We start from the raw sequence: 21,612 nt of genomic DNA, 5'->3' as shown, positions 1-21,612 counted from the left end.
GCCACCCTGCATGTTTGTGTTTGTTGTGGAGCTGTGAGTATCTCCCATATTGCGGTGTCCTCCAGGCTACAGTGGACTGGTGGAATAAAGAGACCCCCTGTTGCGCTCAGAGACTATTACATGGTCTAACAGAGCTCAACTAATAACCTACACCAGATCATCCAATTCCCACTTCCTCCTTTACAGATCATCACCTATCAGAGGAGCTGGGGCACTCCTACCTCGACTCCGATCTACACCCCTCTGCTCTGCTCTGCTGGTGGCCTCTCTCTCTCTCTCCTCTCTGTCTCTATACTTCTGTAGAACAGGTAGCATAGAGATGCGGTCTTAGGGCAGAGATTCAGCGGGAGGCAAGAGGCTCTGATGCAAAAGTGTCCATATTTATTCACAATGCTCAATAGGTGATAGGCGGTGATGAATTTTTACCAGACTTACTTCTCAAACAAAACAACCAAACCCAGTAAGCCTAGAACAGGCTTACCCTGTAGCTTTCATAACTGTTACAGGTTGGGGGTGTCACTGGCTCAAACAGCCTCCCGACTTGAATTCCTCCCTCACTCTGACTGTTTGTGTTTTATTTTGGTCCCGTCGGCTGTTTGTTGCTGTTAATCTGTTTGATTAGCTGTCATGGAGCTACAAAACAACATTTCACACCAAATATGTGGTTTTGGTGGTTGAGGACATCTGTCCCTTGTGCAAACATGATTCACACACAAATTCACAAAAATCGTAAGGCCAAGCCTACGTTCAGGTAGCTGACAAAATAAAGGAAACACTGGAGTAAATGAAGGACACAAATTATATTGAAAGCAGGTGCTTCCACACAGGTCTGGTTCCTTAGTTACTTAAACAATTACAGCATCCCATCATGCTTAAGGTCATGTATAAAAATGTTCAGTTGCCCATTATTTTAGCTACCCAGGCAAACCAACTGAGCACATATTGGAGATTCTGGAGTGGCCCCTGAGACGTTGTTTTCCACCACCGTCAACAGAACACCAAATGATGGAATTTCTCGTGGAAGAATGGTGTCGGATCCCTCTAATAGAGTTCCAGACATGTGTAGAATCTATGCCAAGGTGCATTGAAGATGTTCTGGCAGCCATTTGTTTTGACAGTTACCTGTACATACACTCCTCTGATCACCACCTGGTTGTGTGTTCACTCAGGCACCTTTTTTTTATTTGTGTGTGTTTGTAGGTTCATGTTTGTATGTGTATCATGGTTTGTTCGGGGGTTGGTGGGGGCCCGTCCAATCAAAATGAGCTAAGGGCTCCAAAAGAGCTAGAACCGGTTGACACTGTCCCCATTTGAGGTATTAGTGCTGTTTATATGCATTTGGTTTGCTTTGTGGACAGTTGTTTTTTGTGTCTATGCCTTTGTCCTGCTGGTGGTGATTGAATCAATGCTATTGACTGACCTCCCAGATAAAGAAAGATGACACGTGAACATCATTGTATTAAACAGTGCAGTCGTGTATTGACTTTTTAATGTTGCTGTTGGACCAAGGCAAATGGCTCACTGATTGTGTTTTAGATCAGAGACAGTGGCAGCTTCTAAAATGGACTGTTAGGGTCTGCTTCACTGCTTTCTGCCAGGAACACAATGAACCCAACACACAAGGACTGTCTGGGGAGGGAGGGGGGAGAGAGAGAGCATAGGAGGCTGGTGGGTGGAGCTGTAGGAGGACAAGCTCATTGTAATAGCTGAAATGGAATATGGTTTCCATATGTTTGATACTGTTCCATTACAATGAACCCATCCTCCTATATATCTCTTCCCACCAGCCTCCTCAGAGACAGAGAGACATATTTCCCACAGATCACACAAACCCACATAGAATTTGAAAACAAATCAAACGTGGATAAACTTCCATAACTGTTAGTCTAAATACCGCAGTGTGCAGTCGCAACAAGATCTTTGGCCCGTTGCCATGAGAAAAGGGAAACCAGGAGTGCAAACATTGTAAATACAACCTATATTTATCTACCTGCACATTGTTACAACACTGTACATAGCCAATAATATAACATTTCAAATGTCTATATTCTTTTAACTTGTGAGTGTAATGTTTAGTAATGTTTCCTTTGTCTGTCTGTTCCATTTGCTTTGGCAATGTAAACATGTTTCTCATGTCAGTAAAGCCCTTTGAATTGAATATATATAAGAGAGAGAGCGAGAGAGAGAGCGAGAGCGAGAGAGAGAGCGAGAGCGAGAGCGAGAGCGAGAGAGAGAGCGAGAGCGAGAGCGAGAGCGAGAGCGAGAGAGAGATCTCTGTACAATCAAACCAGGCCTTTACTCATCTACCAGAGTTAGAGTTCTGAACTACACACTAAAGCATGAAATAGATCAACAGAATATGAGATGTAATGAGATGAATATGAAAAGGGAGAACGGAAACAAGCTGTTCAAATTGTATTATCCCACGTAATGTCATGTAATCATCCAACACAAGTGTTGCTCACTGTCAGAGGTTGCTGATAACATTTTAAACAACACACTGCAGGTAGGTTTGCCAGGATGGACATGAGAAAGAGATGCGTTTCGGAGAGGGGGGTATTTTGGGGGACTGTACATGACCATCACTTGGGAAGTCAGTGTGTAGCACCAGTCTACATGGAACTGTAGTAGTTATAGCAGGGGGCATCGACTGACTGTCTGCTGTTTCTTCACCGAGCTGGAACATTTTACCATCAGACAAATCTCCCTCCCCCACTCGTTCCTTCACCTCTTCCTCAAGTCTTTCACAAAATGTACACACACACACACACACACCCTTGCGTCAACCCTCCTTCCATTGCCTCACGCCTCCATTATTTTTCCTCTCCATCAACTCCGTGACACTCAGCAGTGAGCCGTGACATTACAGAAAAACAGAGAGGGTGGTAGAGAAAAGAGGGAGGTTGGGGAAGTAACACACGAGAGGGAGAAAGTTGAAAGGGAGGAGAGAGCTAAATTTACAGCAAGCAAGCGTGCGAGAGAGAGTGGTAGAAAAGAGAGTGAGGGACATGTCACCTCCTGACATTGAAGAAATCACGTGGGGACGGTTGTTGCTGGGGGTGAAGGAGCGGTGAAGCAGTAAACTCGATGGCCTGATGAGGGAGTGGTCCCCTTGAAAGAAAGAGCTCAATCATTTACAGCCAAGCGGGGGAAAGAGGGAGAGAAGAGAGCAGCAAGAAGAAAGGATAACAGAGAAGGGACTGGTGGGAGACAGCCATCAGTAATGGACAGGTACACTACGTGACCAAACCTATGTGGACACCTGCTCGCAGAACATCTCATTCCAAAATCATGGGCATTAATATGGAGTTGGGTCCCCCCTTATCTGCTATAACAGCCTCCACTCTTCTGGGAAGGCTTTCCACTAGATGTTGGAACATTGTTGCGGGGACTTGCTTCCATTCAGCCACAAGAGCATTCGTGAGGTCGGGCGCTGATGTTGGGCGATTAGGCCTGGCTCGCAGTCAACGTTCCAATTCATCCCAAAGGCATTCGATGGGGTTGAGGTCAGGGCTCTGTGCAGGCCAGTCAAGTTCTTCCACACCAATCTTGACAATCCATTTCTGCATGGACCTTGCTTTGTGCACGCGGGCATTGTCATGCTGAAACAGGAAAGGGCCTTCTCCGAACTGTTGCCACATAGCCGGAAGCACAGAATCATCTAGAATGTAATTGTATGCTGTAGCGGTAAGATTTCCCTTCACTGGAACTAATGGGCCTAGGCCGAACCATGAAAAACAGCCCCAGACATTATTCCGCCACCAAACTTTACGGTTGGCACTATGCATTCTCCTGGCATCTGCCAAACCAAGAGTCGTCTGTAGATGTATTCTACCTCTTTTTGAAAACCACAGAGCCAGTCCCTAGACGCATGACTAAGTCTCAGAGTAAACACTGTCATCTATCTCATATGTGTTACCACATAGGGAGGTAATGAAGACATCAATATGGGAAATTAACTGACATTAGTGGAGGTCGGAGATAGAAATAGACCGGAAATATAGAAATAGGTGGTAGAAAGTGATATTCGAATAGTTTCTATGACCAAAACATAATGAAACTTGCGGAAGAAGAAGAATGTAGGGGTTTTCTGTATGTACTGTACAGTTAATAAAGCATTAGAAGGGATCTTTCAAAGGGATGTAAGAATGGGTGAAAGTTGTGGGCAGACTTAAGAGTTCTTCATGATGCAGTCATTTTACACTCATTCCCAGGGCCACATTCTATTCTCTACATTTGAAAGAGCCGAAGAAAAAATCATGGAGTTGTTCATAAGTTTGGGTGATTATAGCCATAGCTAATTAGCGGCAGGTTTCAATTAAACCATTAAGCAACAAGCTAATCTCCACCATTTCTCCAACCTCTCATTTGAGCTCAGATATTCATTCATTTGACAAATGGTATTCATTTTCTCACATATATAAATATTCATATTCACACTGATGCAAATGGTTTTTCAACAACGTAATGTGCATGTGTACAGTGGGGTTGCAGTGCTGTCTAGTGGTCACCAGGTGTACTGCAACATATATTAATTTACATCTTTAAAACTCCCTTGGGTGGCAGTAAAGAGTGGTGTCTCAAACTACCCCATTGTATTGGAACATGTGTGTCAACTGGGTTTAGTAAAGTCATTGTGCTGGAGACCACTGTAGTACATCAATCTTTCTTTTCCTAATTCATACACTGAATCTCTGAGTCTGTGATCAATCCCTGTTGCCTAACAGTGGAGCGAACAAGGTCCCTTAACATGTGAAAGTACATGACACATTCATTGTGACAACCTAGCAACCATAGTACAGTAAAAGGCAATTGCCTAACAACTGTTGGCAGTACAGGGAGTTCTACCTGTATATGAGCGAGACCTACCGTACATTACCCTTTATCACGTTCCCAATCACGTGGTTTAGAAAAAGCAGGACTGATCGCAGTGGAGTCTCTCACAGAGTCTATTCCAGTGACCAGAGGGAGGAGAGCTATAGTACCTTCAACAGTAACCAGACTTTCTCAACAGGCATTACACTTCAAAACCAAATCTCTCTCACAGTAATGTTAATAGGGTCTTTCCACCAATTTGGTGCCTTTTGAGAAGTGTAATTTGGTCAAAAATAACTTTTGATTTCACCTCATTTTAACCGTGTCTAAAAGAGCACATGTTCAACTATAAAAAAAAAAAATGTTTTCCCTCATCTAAAAAAAAAAGATTTTATTAAGGGCCTATTAAATGTCAAAAAAAGTAACAGGGCTGATGATTTTTTTTTTAAATAAGCCAGACATCCACTTGTGACAGGGGAATGGAAGGTTGTTGCTAAAGGGAGTGGCAATTGAATGGAAGCCCGTCTCTATGAGTAACAGGGTTGACGTGTTCTGCCCAACCCGCTCAGTTTCTTCACCACGAAACAGCCAAAAAGAGTAGAACCAGCTAACCTGCTTTTACGCTATGATTTGACTATTAGATGTTCTATTTAACAAAAATGAATTATTTCACCATATTAAAAACGACAGGCCAGTTCACATAACAGGGTTGACCTTACAATGAGGGACAGAGGTAAATGAATCACTAATCACATGAAACGAATACATCTTCAGAGATGACTTTGTTAAAGTAAAATAACTATGGCTTTACAATGATGTTGAAACTTGGGGATTAAGGGGGTTAAAATGTTCCTAGAAGTGACACAGGGTTGATGGAGGGACATGTCAAAAGGCTACATTTTGGTACTTCAGCAAGCCTTTATACATATCTGATTTATTTCTCTATTCGGTCTCTATTAAAAAAGCTCACTTTGTTTAATATAACAGGCTTTTAAAATGTAATATTAGTGCAGAACATTGTGCACCAATATAAAAGGGATGCGAAAGGCACGCTTAGTGGAACGACCCAACAGTAAACAAGTAGATAACGGTGGTTTTCACCACCACACGGTTTATCAGTTAACATGTGGTAGCACAGTAGCAAAAGACAGAAGTAAAAAATATATACAATTTTGACTTGTAACGCCCCATTAATTGTTCAAGTGGGGGAGGTTCGGTGAATGTACTTTAATGAAATAGAATTTGGCACTTCTGCCATTGTGTAAAAGATACATATTGCTCAGTTCCCCCCCACCCTGGACTATGGAGAAGTGGATATTGTTTATTGGTAGTAGATTTGCTCCGCATCACTCCTCCCAGAACCATTTATCGAGCTCAGTAACCATCCGATTCTCAGGGTGGCCTCTGATGTACTCACAGCTGTTGCAGGCATTCTGAATGGGGAAGCTGTTGATACGGACCGTGTGGATCCTCTGCCACTTGAAGTATTTACGGTACATCTCCTCATTCTCGTCCAAGAAGAGGAGGTGTTTGGCCAGGGCTCTGGGCGAGCGGAAGTCATCCACATGGATGAAGGAATCTCCAGGGATGAACTTCTCATAGTTCCCTCTTGTCGGGCCCATGACCACAGGAACTGCGCCCAACTTGAGAGCATTATATAGTTTTTCTGTGATGTAGTCCTTATGGACGGAGTTCTCAAAAGACAAGTAGAATTTACAGCTGGCCACGATCATTCTGTATTCACTAAGAGATACCCTTTTGTTGAAAGGGTCCCCGTAGGTGTGAATCCTGATGAATTTGCGCAGCTCCATGTAGTACCAAGTCCTCTTGTGTCCTGGGTTCCAGTTGCTAACGATCCAACAGACCAGTCGGTTTTTATGCGGGACAAACTCCTCCCTCTCTTTAGTCCGAGGGACGAGAGATCCATAAGGCATGTTGATGTCTGCATCCTGCCTGTAGTTCAAAGTCACATTAAACAGATCTTCCAAGCCAGGTATTCTATTCGTGTGTGCCGGCGATTCGAAATTCATCCACACCCATTTCTGGAAGGAGGGCCGTGGTTCTTGGGGCAGGTTGGATAAATCCTCTTCGATTTCTCTGTGGTGGATGAGAACGGCATCCGCGTGACTGTACAGCTCTCTGTCCGCTGTCAGGTGACAGCCTTCGATGTTGTACAAGGACCTGCAGGAGTTCAGTTTAAAGGGATGGTCAAAGGGCCAGTGCCAGACCAGCACGGTAACATCCCGTTTGTGCTCCGCCTGGAAGTGCTTGGCCAGGACAGGGAGCCAGGTGATAGCAGGTCGGTACAGTAGACAGGTCAGCAAGCAGCCCAGCAGGAGAATGCCCATCAGGCTCTGGTGCCCAATTCTACAATTTGGTCCAAGACACGTCATTTGGCCTGCCAAAAGGAAAGGCTGTTCGTTTATAAGTTTATTAAGAAAAGGCAAACGCATCTAATCACTATTATTGCATGTATTCGTAAAGTTGACAATGATTATTTTAGCATGAGGAATACTGGTCAATCATAAACTCAGACCACAGACAGGTTTTAGGGTGCGGGCAGACATCTGCTGACGAGGCTAGTTCTCTATCAGCATACCATTTCATTGGTTCACTAGTCATGCATATTATGTGGTTGTCATAACAGTAATCAAAGTCAATAAGACAAGCTTAGATTTCTGTTAGGTTAGTGACTGAGGCAGTGATTGTCACTAAGATCCTGAGTTGACAGGACATGCTCTCCACCCAGAGAAACAAATTAGCCATGTGGTCAAACTGAACAAATACTCTGGATACTTATCCGGGCTATTGTGTGTATAGAGTCCACCCTCTGAACCAGAATATATCAATAACTATTGAGGATACAGTAAGACTATTGAACTAAGGGGTCATGGGACCCAATGTGTTGGGGGCTGTGATTTCACCCTTGCCCGGGGTAATTAACTACAGGTTGCAGGATATGTAACCTAAAGGGCTACTAATGAGAGGAGAGGTTCTACGTAAACATACTACGCAGTCAAAGAAAGACAGCATGTTATACAACGGGAAATACCAGAGTAGACAATAAATGACATGGTAACAACAAACCTGTGTGACTGTTTTGATAACAACAAGTTGCCATAAAGCCAGCTAATATTTAAATACATGAATATAGCTATGTAGGATCTATACGGTATCTGACCAAACACACGGTATCTGACCAAACCTTTGTTCCGATGTTCTGTTTCGACTTGTCTGTTAAAAGAAACACAAAATCATTTAACACAACCAATTATATAGACTTGATAAAAGACAAACACATCGGAAACTCAACACTAAATCAGACAGACAGAGACTCCATTCAAACATAGGGAACAGCTACATCCAATAATTCATATAGTCACCACATTCCACATTGCTCTTCAAGGAAATAATATACTGGGTGAAGGGTGCTTACCTGCTAGCTCTGAGATTTGACTTTGAACTTAAACAGAATGATGTTGCTTGCTTTGACTAAAAGCCACACCTGACACCTAGCTGAGTCACATTGCAGTCATGTGCCTCCACAACGTTGAGTGAGGATAAGCCTAGAACTGGTGTGCTACTGCAGGCAGAGGGACAGCCTCTCTAGCCTTCGCCCTTCATGTCACACCTTAGACGCACTGCCCACTTCCCTGCCGTGTGCAATTTGTCAAAGAAATACACACCTTCATAATGTGCTTCGTTTTGTCAATGTGGGTTGGAGAGCGACCCTCCTGTAGGTTCTCACTCCTGCCCCAGAATTGTAATTGACCTGGTGCAGTTTATCAACCAGCTAATTATTAGAGTCAGGTGCGCTAGATTAGGGTTGGAGCGAAAACCTACAGGATGATAGCTATCGGGGAACAGGGTTGGAGAGCCCTAGTATTTCATGTGTAAGTAGTGTTATGAAATGTAAATAATATTTTAAAAGAGAATGCAATATCAGAGAAGGAGGAAGTAAATACTCAAAATATTAATCGTAAGGTAAAGATTAAACTTGTCATCAGACAGTAAAGATTTGCTCTTTGGTAGGAGTCCTTTTGAAACCAGATATTAATTAGCTTCTTCTATAGCTGCGTTTACACAGGCAGCCCAATTCTGATATTTTTCCACTAATTGGTCTTTTGACCAATCACATCAGATTATTTCACATCAGCTCTTTTTCAGACTTGTGAGGCATATGTTTCTTAAACTAGACACTCACATGTACTTGTCCTCTTGCTCAGTTGTGCACTGGGGCCTCCCACTCCTCTTTCTATTCTGGTTAGATCCAGTTTGCACTATTCTGTTTAGATCCAGTTTGCACTATTCTGTGAAGGGAGAAGTACACAACGTTGTACGAGATCTTTAGTTTCTTGGCAATTTCTCGCATAGAATAGCCTTCATTTCTCAGAATAAGAATAGACTGATGAATTTCAGAAGAAAGGTCTTTGTTTCTGGCCATTTTGAGCCTGTAGTCGAACCCACAAATGCTGATGCTCCAGATACTCAACTAGCCTAAAGAAGGTCAGTTTTATTGCTTCTTTAATCAGCACAACAGTTTTCAGCTGTGCTAACATAATTGCAAAAGGGCTTTCTAATGATAAATGTGCCTTTTAAAATGATAAACTTGGATTAGCTAACACAATGTGCCATTGGAACACAGGAGTGATGGTTGATGATAAAGGGCCTCTGTGCGCCTATGTAGATATTCCATAAAGAAATCTGCCGTTTCCAGCTACAATAGTCATTTACAACATTAGCAATGTCTACACTGTATTTCTGATCAATTTGATGTGATTTTAATGGACAACAAAAATGATTCTTTCTAAAACAAGGACATTTTTAAATGACTCCAAATGTTTGAAAGTTAGTGTACACATTATCGCTAAAAACTGCTTGCCATTAAACAGCTTTAGTACAAACTTTCACCACCTGTGATGAGCCAAACATCCTTCAGTTCTTGTTTATCTCACAAGCCTTCTGTAAACTATGAAAGCCCTCTATGTTCATGATAGATAGAGCTAAGGTTGCAAATCAGCAGGGAATAAGTGAGGATTTCTGAAAAAACAGGGAATTTATTGAAAGTTCCCTGAATTTTACAACCCTAAATAGAGCTAAATATAAGCACTATAATGTAAACAGACAGGCAATTCTCACATAAAAACTACACTACATGACCAAAAGTATGTGGCTCGTCAAACATCTCATTCCAAAATCATGGGCATTATTATGGAGTTGGTCCCCCCTTTGCTGCTATAACAGCCTCCACTCTTCTGGGAAGGCTTTCCACTAGATGTTGGAATATTGTTGCGGGGACTTGCTTCCATTCAGCCACAAGAGCATTAGTGAGGTCGGGCGCTGATGTTGGGCGATTAGGCCTGGCTCGCAGTCGGCGTTCCAATTCATCCCAAAGGTGTTCGATGGGGCTGAAGTCAGGGCTCTGTGCAGGCAAGTCAAGTTCTTCCACACTGATCTCGACAAACCATTTCTGTATGGCCCTCGATTTATGCACGGGGGCATTGTCCTGCTGAAACAGGAAAGGGCCTTCCCCAACTGTTGCCACAAAGTAGGAAGCACAGAATCATCTAGAATGTCATTGTATGCTGTAGCATTCAAATTTGCCTTCACTGGAACTAAGGGGCCTAGCCTGAACCATGAAAAACAGACCCAGACCATTATTCTTCCTCCACCAAACTTTACAGTTGGCACTATGCATTGGGGCAGGTATAGTGCTCCTTGCATCTGCCAAACTGTGATTCATCACTCCAGAGAATGTGTTTCCACTGCTCCAGAGTCTAATGGCTGCAAGTTTTATACCACTCCAGCCGACGCTTGGCATTGCATATGGTGATCTTAGGCTTGTGTGCGGATGCTCGGCCATGGAAACCAATTTCATGAAGCTCCAGACGAACAGTTTTTGTGCTGATTTTGCTTCCAGAGGCAGTTTGGAACTTGGTAGTGAGTATTACAACCGAGGACAGAAGATTTTTACGCGTTACGCGCTTCAGTTCTGTGAGATTGTGTGGCCTACCACTTTGGGGCTGAACCGTTGTGGCTCCTAGACATTTCCACTTCACAATAACAGCACTTACATTTGACCGGGGCAGCTCCAACAGGGCCAAAATTTGACATATTGACTTGTTGGAAAGGTGGCATCCTGTGACGGTGCCACGTTGAAGGTCAATGAGCTCTTCAATAAGGCCATTCTAATGCTAATGTTTGTCTATGGAGATTGCATGGCTGTGTGCTCAATTATATACACCTGTCAGCAAAGGGATTGGCTGAAATAGACAAATCCACTCATTTGAAGGTGTCACCATATACTTTTGTATATATAGTGTATATTGGCAGGAAGGATGTTTGGCATGCATTTTACATTTACAATAAATCATGAAAGTGGCCATTTTAGGCCATTTTTAGAGCTTATACATGTGTCCTGTAAGACCCTATGATCTGTAAACCGTACGTGATACAGAAAACAGAGTGTTAAGAGTCAACATTTTTCCATTCATTTATTCAACATCACAAATATTTATATCTCAAAAGTACCCTTTTTGATTTAGTTAATTTTAAGATTGTTAGGATAATACACTCTACAAGTACATACAAGTTGAAGTCGGAAGTTTACATAGACCTTAGCCAAATACAATTAATGTAAGGGGTGCGTGTTGGTGGCAGGGAAGTCAGGTGCAGGAGAACAAACTTGGTATCAACGGAGTTGTTTAATAAATGCTGACAAAACTCCAAAACAACCAAAATGTACAAAATAACAAAGTGGGTAAAAACCCGTCACACACCAACACTAAATAGCACATCACATACAATCAAAACATTCTCTGACAAGGACATCAGGGGAAACAGAGGGTTAAATACACAACATGTAATTGATGAGATTGGAACTAGGGGTGAAGGAAGACAAGACAAAACCAATGGAAAATGAATCAGTGATGGTTAACAGGTTGGTGAAGTCGACAGCCGAACATCGCCCAAACAAGGAGAGGGACCGACTTCTACGAAAGTCGTGACAATTAAACTATTTTTTTTTTTCACAATTCCTGACATTTAATCCAAGTAAAAATTCCCGGTCTCAAGTCAGTTAGGATCACCACTTTATTTTAAGAATGTGAAATGTCAGAATAATAGTAGGGAGAATGATTTATTTCAGCTTATTTCTTTCATCACATTCCTAGTGGGTCAGAAGTTTACATACACTCAATTAGTATTTGGTAGCATTGCCTTTAAATTGTTTAATTTGGGTCAAACATTTCAGGTAGCCTTCCAAAAACTCCCACCATAAATTGGGTGAATTTTGGCCCATTCCTCCAACAGAGCTGGTGTAACTGAGTCAGGTTTGTAGGCCTCCTTGCTCGCACAGGCTTTTTTAGTTCTGCCCACAAATTTTCTATAGGATTGAGGTCAGGGCTTTGTGATGGCAACTCCAATACCTTGACTTTGTTATCCATAAGCCATTTTGCCACAACTTTGGAAGTATGCTTGGGGTCATTGTCCATTTAGAAGACCCATTTGCGAACAAGCTTTAACTTCTTGACTGATGTCTTGAGATGTTGCTTCAATATATTCACATAATTTTCCTACCTCATGATGCCATCTATTTTGTGAAGCAGTGGCTTCTTCCTTGCTGAGCGGCCTTTCAGGTTATGTCGATATAGGACTCGTTTTACTGTGGATATAGAAACTTTTGTACCCATTTCCTCCAGCATATTCACAAGGTCCTTTGTTGTTGTTCTAGGATTGATTTGTACTTTTCGCACCAAAGTACGTTCCTCTTTAGGAGACAGAACACGTCTCCTTCCTGAGCGGTATGACGGCTGCGTGGTCCCATGGTGTTTATACTTGCGTACTATTGTTTGTACAGATGAATGTGCTACCTTCAGGTGTTTGGAAATTACTCCCAAGGATGAACCAGACTTGTGGAGGTCTACCATTTATTTTCTGAGGTCTTGGCTGATTTCTTTTGATTTTCCCATGATGTCTAGCAAAGAGGCACTGAGTTTGAAGGTAGGACTTGAAATACATCCACAGGTACACCTCCAATTGACTCAAATTATGTCAATTAGCCTATCAGAAGCTTCTAAAGCCATGACATCATTTTCTGGAATTTTCCAAGCTGTTTAAAGGCACAGTCAATTTAGTGTATGTAAACTTCTGACCCACTGGAATTGTGATACAGTGAATTGTAAGTGAATCTTAGAATCTGTCTGGAAACAGTTGTTGGAAAAATGCACAAAGTAGATGTCCAAACAGACTTGCCAAAACTATAGTTTGTTTACAAGAAATGTGTGGAGTGGTTGGAAAACAAGTTAATGACTCCAACGTAAGTGTATGTAAACTTCCGACTTCAACTGCAACATTTCCAGAGTGGGCTCTGCTAAGCTATGATACATTTTGTAAGCACCACCAATACAGTGAATGGGAAAATGTATTAAAAGGGAACTCCCTCTGCTTGTGATTTGTTGAATGTGCAACCCTAAAGGAGAGCTGTGATTGGTTAATCCCCTTTAATAATCTCTTCTAAAGTACCAGAGACCCAACTCTGGAAATGTTACATGTTTGAAGATTATTATTGTTCCAAACAATATGTCAAAACATTTGGTGTCATATTATTAACACACAATGATTACGTCAAGGTTGTGACTCCACAAACTTGTTGGATGCATTTGCTGTTTGTTTATAATGTCACCCCCCCCAGAAATGCTAACCTCCCATGTAATTGTAATGGTGAGAGGTTAGCATGTCTTGGGCCTTTTTTCACCCAACTTTTAATCTAAATCCAATGACATGGTGACATTTTCTGTTGATTTCAAGTTGAATTCACGTTAGTTGAAATCTCAACCAGATGTAAATTAAACTAGACTTTGAACTGACATCTGTGCCCAGTGGGTGGGACCAAATTTGGTTTATATTCAAAATTTGGATGACTAGGTTGCCTAGACTTATTCAATACAAAAATATTAACTGGAATTTTAATTAGGCCTACAGTTGCATAGGGCAGGACTAGACGATGCAAACCTGCATATAGCAAGCTCAGAACTGTGAGTTTTATTGTCCAATCATGTTGTTTTCTCTGTGTCTGTGCATAGGAAACCCAACTAGTCCTTCTTTCAAATATAATTAATATGAACAAGTTGTTGCGGTTTGACAGGTTTTCATCCTCCACAAGTCCAGGTGTTTTTCCAGGAGATTTTTTTAAACCATCCCAGCTAGCACATACCATTCAGAGAACTCCCCTCACTCCTGGCTCCCTGCAACCCGCCCGAGCTCTCCCTAGCCTGCACCCCATTGTCCCCCTGTTTTTCAGTAAATACATTGGTTACCTTATCCCAGTCTCCTCGTCTGAGTCTGCTCTTGGGTTCACCTGCTCGCGCCGCGTAACATAATCTCCAATCCAAGAACCTGAAGTAAATCATTAGGCCATAGCTATCCTCTTCCTTTATTAAAAAAAACACCTCACATGAAATGAAATCAACTGTCATTATTTTGTCTCCTAACAACCATAGAAAAGCTCAGTGTATTAGTGAGCAGTTATCTACATATTATTCCTATGACTGCATTCTCCCTGTTCTCTTTATCTCAGTGAGACGTGGCTATTGTTGAGCAGAGGACGTCTCACCTGGTTGTATTTCTACTCCCCATTCAGCACCAGGTATGTTTCCCTCGCCCTTAATTACCTAAGGATATGGACATGACCTGGTGAACAGGACCTTGGTATTTGCCTCGGTTGTATTCATTATGGCAAAATGGAAAATAAGCATTTCTTATTGGACAACTTCTGTTTGCTGTAGGGTTGCAACACTAACATAACAGGGAGGCTTTGTATGGACAAGTCCATGCTTTGCTGAACTTTAATGGCTCTAACTGCCATATTGTGTGTATTAATATGATGAGATGTAGGGTGTTTTAATGCCGTTTAGCAGGGGTGTCAAACTCCTTCCATGGAGGGCCTGCTGTCGACAGGTTTTTGTTTTTTCCTTTCAGTTAAGCCCTGGACAACGAGGTGTAGGAGTTCCTTACTAATTAGTGACCTTCATTCATCAATCAAGTACAAGGGAGGAGCAAAAACCTGCAGACACTTGGCCCTCTGTGGAATGAGTTTGACTCCTGTACCGTATAGGATCAGTGAAATGACTGATTATGGACACATTAGGTAAAGTAGGATTACCTACGTCTACTCTATCATGTTGAATGCTGGCCTTGTGCCTTTAACCCCTATTTTACAGTTGTTAAAGTTGCATTGCGATTTAGGCATTCATTCTTGAAGAATGTTACTTGTAAAATGTCTCGTGAGCTGAGACCATCATAACCGAAAACATGTGCTTTTTTTTTTACTCCATTGCTTGTAAACAATGCAATTATATTATATAATTAAAGTTAATAATGACATGATTAGATCATTACACTGCATAGCTTCAAAACATAGTTACAACTATAATTTTGATTTCATGGCTGGTCCTGAGAGTGATCACATTTCTCAGCCCCACAGCTCAGCTGGTTACCAAACTGCCCTTATTGTGGAACAAGCAAATTAGTCATGAGGAATATACAAGCACTGTGGCCAGCTGTAAGTTCCACGTGTCATTTGACAATACGAGAGAACACCCTGACTATATGACTGAGAAACTGTTCAATGCCATGAAGTTGGGCTCTGTGCCATCCCAGGTGATGCCTTTGTCCATGTGGATGATTTCTCCAAACCGGAGAAGTTGGCTCAGTATCTACAGAGCATGAGTGAGGATGAATACTCTAAGTTGTTCAGGTAGAGGAAGTTCTTCAAAGTTAATTGATGTGTCTTTCCTATTAACCATGCCTGTAGACCGTGCCAATTTGTCCATCAGAAACAGCAATACCAGGTCACAACCAATCTGATCCAAATGGCACTGGGGTTAGGTGCATGAATTGTTTCAGCAACTGAGCAGATATCTGCCTGATCCACTTTAGGCTGCGGCCTGTGAAGCCTAAGCTAAATTGGAATGAATCATTTCTAACAGACGTATGTAAATAGTGGTGGAAACCCTTGATTCTGCAGTAGACTTGAGCTTATTGTTCTTGGACATACAGTTCATTGTAATATGACATGTCTATGTTAAACATACCTAGAGCTAAGAAACTCAATATTAGGTCAAAGGTGCCTAAAAATGTTAGGCTATTCTGCCCTACAAGGGCAAAGTGCAGTAAAAGTGAAGTAACTACAAATTCGTCAAATATATTTGATCTGTTGTAATGGCCAGGTATATTCTCTGATTAATGTGATATTTAGTTTCCTGACACAAGAACAAGCAAGTCGATCAGAATATATCATGAAGTACCCAAAATTGCTCTCTGTCTAGACAGAAAAGACTCTGAAGTCAGATTTTGCAGTTACTTTTTTACATAGGCAAAAGCAGTAGCTTTGAGGGCAGTATTGTGGGTTTGCTTTGTATTGAAATAACATTATTGTGTATACTTTTTTATTTTATGTATGTAACTTTCTTCATTTAAAATGTGTTTGAAGGCGTTCTGTTGTGGGAATAAGTTGAGAATGTGTTGAGAGCAGGTTTGGGTAGGTTACTTTCTAAATGCAATCCGTTACAGTTGCTAGTTACCTGTCCAAAAATGTAATCAACGACATAACATTTGGATTACCCAAACTCAGTAATGTAATCTGATTACTTTCAGTTACTTTTGGATTACTTTCCCTTTAAGCAGCATTAGAAGGTGACAACAATTTATATTACCAATTGAACAACATCTATTACAGGATAAATCAATGTCAGAGTTTACATAGATGGCCATTAATGGATGTTGCAGGTGCGTCGGCCGTGTCCGAGGGGGATCAGGGGTTGTCAGGGGAACCGCAAAGATTTTTGCATCCATGAACTGTGGCCTCTCGCTCTGGCGAAGGGGGAAAGGAGGGAAACCTCCCCCTTGTTACCCACATGTGCCCCCCTACCTCCTCTCCTCCCCCATCTGATGATTAGCAGAATGGAAAACAGGCTTCCTACAGTCTGCATCAAGGGTCCCCTACGGGCTTTGGCCCCAGGGATTCAGACCCTGTAAGCCCTCGCATTAATCAGGCCCTTGATCCGCACTGTGCAGCCATTGCAAGAGCCATTTTTCACTGGCTGGCCACTGATCTGCAGTTTAAACTTCTTCAATTCAACCATTGGGTTTAAATACACATACAGCACCAGTCAAAACTTTGGACACACCTACTCATTGCAGGGTTTTTCTTGATTTTTATTATTTTCTGTATTTCCTCAGATTTAAGCCCAAATAAATGCTTCAGAGTTCAAGTAACAGACACATCTCAACATCAACTGTTCAGAGGAGATTGCGTGAATCAGGCCTTAATGATCAAATTGCTGCAAAGAAACCACTACTAAAGGACACCAATAAGAAGAAAAGATTTTTGGGCCAAAAAACACAAGCAATGGACATTAGACCGGTGGAAATCTGTCCATTGGTCTGAGTTCAAATTTGAGATTTTTGGTTCCAAATGCCGTGTCTTTGTGAGACGCAGAGTAGGTGAACGGATTATCTCTGCATGTTTGGTTCCCACCGTGAAGCATGGAGGAGGAGGTGTAATTGTGTGGGGGTGCTTTGCTGTTGACACTGTCGGTGATTTATTTAGAATTCAAAGGCACACTTAACCAGCATGGCTACTACAGCATTCTGCAGCGATACGCCATCTCATCTGGTTAGCGCTTAGTGGGACAATCATTTGTTTTTCAACACACCTTCAGGCTTTGACCAAGAAGGAGAGTGATGGAGTGCTGCATCAGATGACCTGGCCTCCACAATCGCCCGACCTCAACCCAATTGAGATGGTTTGGAATGAGTTGGACCGCAGAGTGAAGGATTAGCAGCCAACAAGTGTTCAACATATGTGGGAACTCCTTCAAGACTGTTAGAAAAGCATTCCAGGTGAAGCTGGTTGAGAGAATACCAAGAGTGTGCAAAGCTGTCATCAAGGCAAAGGGTGGCTACTTTGAAGAATCTCAAATCTAAAATACATTGAGTTGTTTAACACTTTTTTTGGTTACTTCATGATTCAATATGTGTTATTTCATAGTTGTGATGTCTTCACTACTATTCTACGATGTAGAAAATGGTTAAAAAAAATCAAGAAAAACCCTGCAATGAGTAGGTGTGTCCAAACTTTTGACTGGTCCTGTATACATTTGTGAGAAGCCATCCACAACAACCACTATCCATAATTTGCAAAAAGCTAATAGCTAAATAAGAGAGCAGCAGTGTGATTCACATCAATGCGCTATGTAGATATCAATAACAAGTGATATCTGTACGCCCTTAAACTACACCACTGCTGTCGTCCTCCAAGCGTTTATTCAAATGTTATAATCTTTGGATAATGACAACAGTCACACCATTGGGAGGCATAGTTTGGACTGTAGCCTATAAAAGCCTGTTCCTACAATTTTCTCGCGATCGTTCAAACAAACGCATTTGATGTGTCGTCATAGTGGTCTCTGATTTCTGGTCAGACTCAGGCAGAAAAATGTCATCTTTTTTCAATGCTGATTTAAATGTAATTGAGGATATGGAAAGGTGCAAACATCCTTCTGAATTTAAACGTAATCCAATAAGTAATCGTCTGTTTTTTTATAAAGTAGTCTAATCTGCTGGTAAGAGATTACAGTTACCGTTTGTTTGTATTCCGTTGGGAAATGGAAAGATTTTCGGTGAACGAACGTAAAGGTGGAAAAATGTACAATACTTTAATAAAAGCGTTGCAAAAAGTCTGTCCACAAGATGTCGCTACATCCCTGTGTAAATCACTCAACACTTCAGATCACAGCTACTGGTATGCTGATAGTCTGCCTATTTAAGTAACACTGTTTGCTAAATGACTGCTTGATGGTCCTAAAATTCTTTAATAAAGCGAATTCTGGGGTTGATTGTGTTGTGTGTCCTGTCCTCTCCACCGTGTCACCCCTGAACCACATATGACCTGGACAAATTTACACTATTTACACATATCACATTGACGAATTTACACTACAGGACAACAGGAGGAATTTACAAACAAGAAGTGGGAACATTGACTATTGTATACGGCACTTATTTATGGCATCAGATTCAGTAGTAGTTGCACAACGTTTGGGCCCTTCCTACTTGTACACTAGCAGTAGCATCCTGTGTGAACCCCACAGATAAGAGTTTCTGGAACCTGCTCTCCTCTCTAGCGTTACTGCGTTGATTGAAATAAACAATCTGGCCTTCCCAGTTTACAGGCCTGTCACTGCTATAACTTCATCAATTCACATCTGTGCAGGCAACAGTATGAACTGTGCTGTATGGGAGAGGGAGCTGGTTGTCACATGGGTTGGATGTCATTTAAAGCAAAATACTTAATTACACCTGTAATTACACTGTAACAAGGACCCTTTAAAATGAAGTGTTACCCCATGTTGTTCATATTGTTGGTGTCGCACAACTTCCAGAGGCAGACAGATTGAGTTATGAGCAAAGAAACATGACACAATCAGTCCTTACTCAATCACGCAGAGCTTTGGGAGTTTTGGTATGGCAGAGCTGATGGTGAGGTGTTAGTGGTTTAAAAAAGCCTGGATGAAGATGAGGAAGCTGCCAAGAGAGTGTGACACTAGCTAGGTTTCCAGCCAATGTGCAACAGATTTTCATGCAACTATTCTAAAATCTGCATAAACCAACATGCCATTTTCCCACCAGAGATGAGTTTCCATCAGACTTTTTGTGGTTAAAAGGCTGTGCGTGATGACGTAATGCACGTAGAAATAAATTTCCATGCGACGAATGAATAACGCATGGACTCTAGTGAACACCTCGCAGATACAGTGTGGATAAGGTACATTGAGATTATTATTGATAAAAACAATATTTTATCTGTCAAACGGCAGTCTGTCCTGGTGTGCGTCGGGTTATGTACCCATCATTTATCTGTCAAACGGCAGTCTGTCCTGGTGTGCGTCGGGTTATGTACCCATCATTTATCTGTCAAACGGCAGTCAGTCCTGGTGTGCGTCGGGTTATGTACCCATCATTTATCTGTCAAACGGCAGTCTGTCCTGGTGTGCGTCGGGTTATGTACCCATCATTTATCTGTCAAACGGCAGTCTGTCCTGGTGTGCGTCGGGTTATGTACCCATCATTTATCTGTCAAACGGCAGTCTGTCCTGGTGTGCGTCGGGTTATGTACCCATCATTTATCTGTCAAACGGCAGTCTGTCCTGGTGTGCGTCGGGTTATGTACCATCATTTATCTGTCAAACGGCAGTCTGTCCTGGTGTGCGTCGGGTTATGTACCCATCATTTATCTGTCAAACGGCAGTCTGTCCTGGTGTGCGTCGGGTTATGTACCATCATTTATCTGTCAAACGGCAGTCTGTCCTGGTGTGCGTCGGGTTATGTACCCATCATTTATCTGTCAAACGGCAGTCTGTCCTGGTGTGCGTCGGGTTATGTACCCATCATTTATCTGTCAAACGGCAGTCTGTCCTGGTGTGCGTCGGGTTATGTACCCATCATTTATCTGTCAAACGGCAGTCTGTCCTGGTGTGCGTCGGGTTATGTACCCATCATTTATCTGTCAAACGGCAGTCTGTCCTGGTGTGCGTGGGTTATGTACCCATCATTTATCTGTCAAACGGCAGTCTGTCCTGGTGTGCGTCGGGTTATGTACCCATCATTTATCTGTCAAACGGCAGTCTGTCCTGGTGTGCGTCGGGTTATGTACCCATCATTTATCTGTCAAACGGCAGTCTGTCCTGGTGTGCGTCGGGTTATGTACCCATCATTTATCTGTCAAACGGCAGTCTGTCCTGGTGTGCGTCGGGTTATGTACCCATCATTTATCTGTCAAACGGCAGTCTGTCCTGGTGTGCGTCGGGTTATGTACCCATCATTTATCTGTCAAACGGCAGTCTGTCCTGGTGTGCGTCGGGTTATGTACCCATCATTTATCTGTCAAACGGCAGTCTGTCCTGGTGTGCGTCGGGTTATGTACCCATCATTTGATTGTTCTGTTTTCCAGTGTTGTTTTTTGTTAAACTGCGCACAGTTTTTGCTCTCCTGTGTCTGACTTCTCTGCCAGTATGCACCCCTTACAGAATCACCGACCCGACTATGCAGTTAGCAGAAGCAGGTACCCCAGGTATAGGGATGGAGGAGCGCGTCCAGGAGCACGCAGCAATGCTCCACCATCTTGGCACCGCCATGGACCGCGTTGTCCAGACTATGGACCACTGGGAGAGACAGGGAGTTCTTCCAGCGCCTCCACCAGCACAACCGGGGTCTCCCCTCTTCCTCCTGGTCCCAGTGGGATTCGTCTCCCCCTACCCCAGGAATACGACGGAAAGGCTGCGAACTGCCAGGGGTTCCTTCTTCAACTGGACCTATACCTGTGAGAGGGTGTCTGCTCTCGTCTCGTGCCTCACCGGGATAGCCCTGGAGTGGGCCAACGGCGTGTGGAGAGAGGGAGATGTGGCGTTCGACCAGCTGGTGGACTTGTCCATCCAGTTGGAGAACCTGCTGGCTACCCGCGGATGTTCTGATCGGGGCCTGGTGGTTCCATCCTCCCGCACCCCCTCTCCGATACCCATGGAGCTTGGAGGGGCCGTGCACAGGGAGAACGGAGGGGGTTCCAGCTCGTGCACCATCTGTGGCCACAGAGGTCACACTGCCGGTCGGTGCCAGGTTGGTTCCTCTGGGGATCGAGGCAGCAGGCAGGGCGCTCTGGCGTCACCCCAGGTGAGCCGGCACCATTCTCACCCAGAGCCCTGTTGCACATAGGGAAAGTGACACACAAACCTAAGTTTT

General features: G+C 42.9%; 1 protein-coding gene across 9 annotated transcripts; it reads right to left on the bottom strand.

Moving 5' to 3' along the window:
- Window positions 1-4,107: 4,107 nt before the first annotated feature.
- Window positions 4,108-8,575, bottom strand: LOC112226226 (4-galactosyl-N-acetylglucosaminide 3-alpha-L-fucosyltransferase 9). 9 transcript variants are annotated; one of them, XM_024390599.2, is made up of 3 exons: window positions 8,502-8,549; window positions 8,021-8,049; window positions 4,108-7,213 (listed from the first exon to the last, which is right to left on the bottom strand). In XM_024390599.2, exon 3 carries the CDS (start codon window positions 7,206-7,208, stop codon window positions 6,162-6,164), a length of 1,047 nt encoding a protein of 348 aa, XP_024246367.2. In that variant the 5' UTR covers window positions 7,209-7,213; window positions 8,021-8,049; window positions 8,502-8,549; the 3' UTR covers window positions 4,108-6,161. The 9 variants fall into 9 exon arrangements, with proteins under 9 accessions (XP_024246367.2, XP_024246363.2, XP_024246361.2 ...); XM_024390595.2 differs by lacking the exon at window positions 8,502-8,549 and adding an exon at window positions 8,252-8,491 and having other exon boundaries at window positions 4,108-7,229; XM_024390593.2 differs by lacking the exon at window positions 8,502-8,549 and adding an exon at window positions 8,252-8,491.
- Window positions 8,576-21,612: the final 13,037 nt, after the last annotated feature.

This window comes from Oncorhynchus tshawytscha, unplaced genomic scaffold (genome assembly GCF_018296145.1).
Source record: "Oncorhynchus tshawytscha isolate Ot180627B unplaced genomic scaffold, Otsh_v2.0 Un_contig_4004_pilon_pilon, whole genome shotgun sequence".
NCBI classification, from domain to species: domain Eukaryota; kingdom Metazoa; phylum Chordata; class Actinopteri; order Salmoniformes; family Salmonidae; genus Oncorhynchus; species Oncorhynchus tshawytscha.
Note: the sequence above shows the minus strand (reverse complement) of the source record. Positions and strands in the feature narration are given on the sequence as shown.

Excerpts from the sequence above, each read along its gene's own strand:
- LOC112226226 (XM_042317383.1), bottom strand. The coding sequence starts at position 7,268 with ATGCGTTTGCCTTTTCTTAATAAACTTATAAACGAACAGCCTTTCCTT.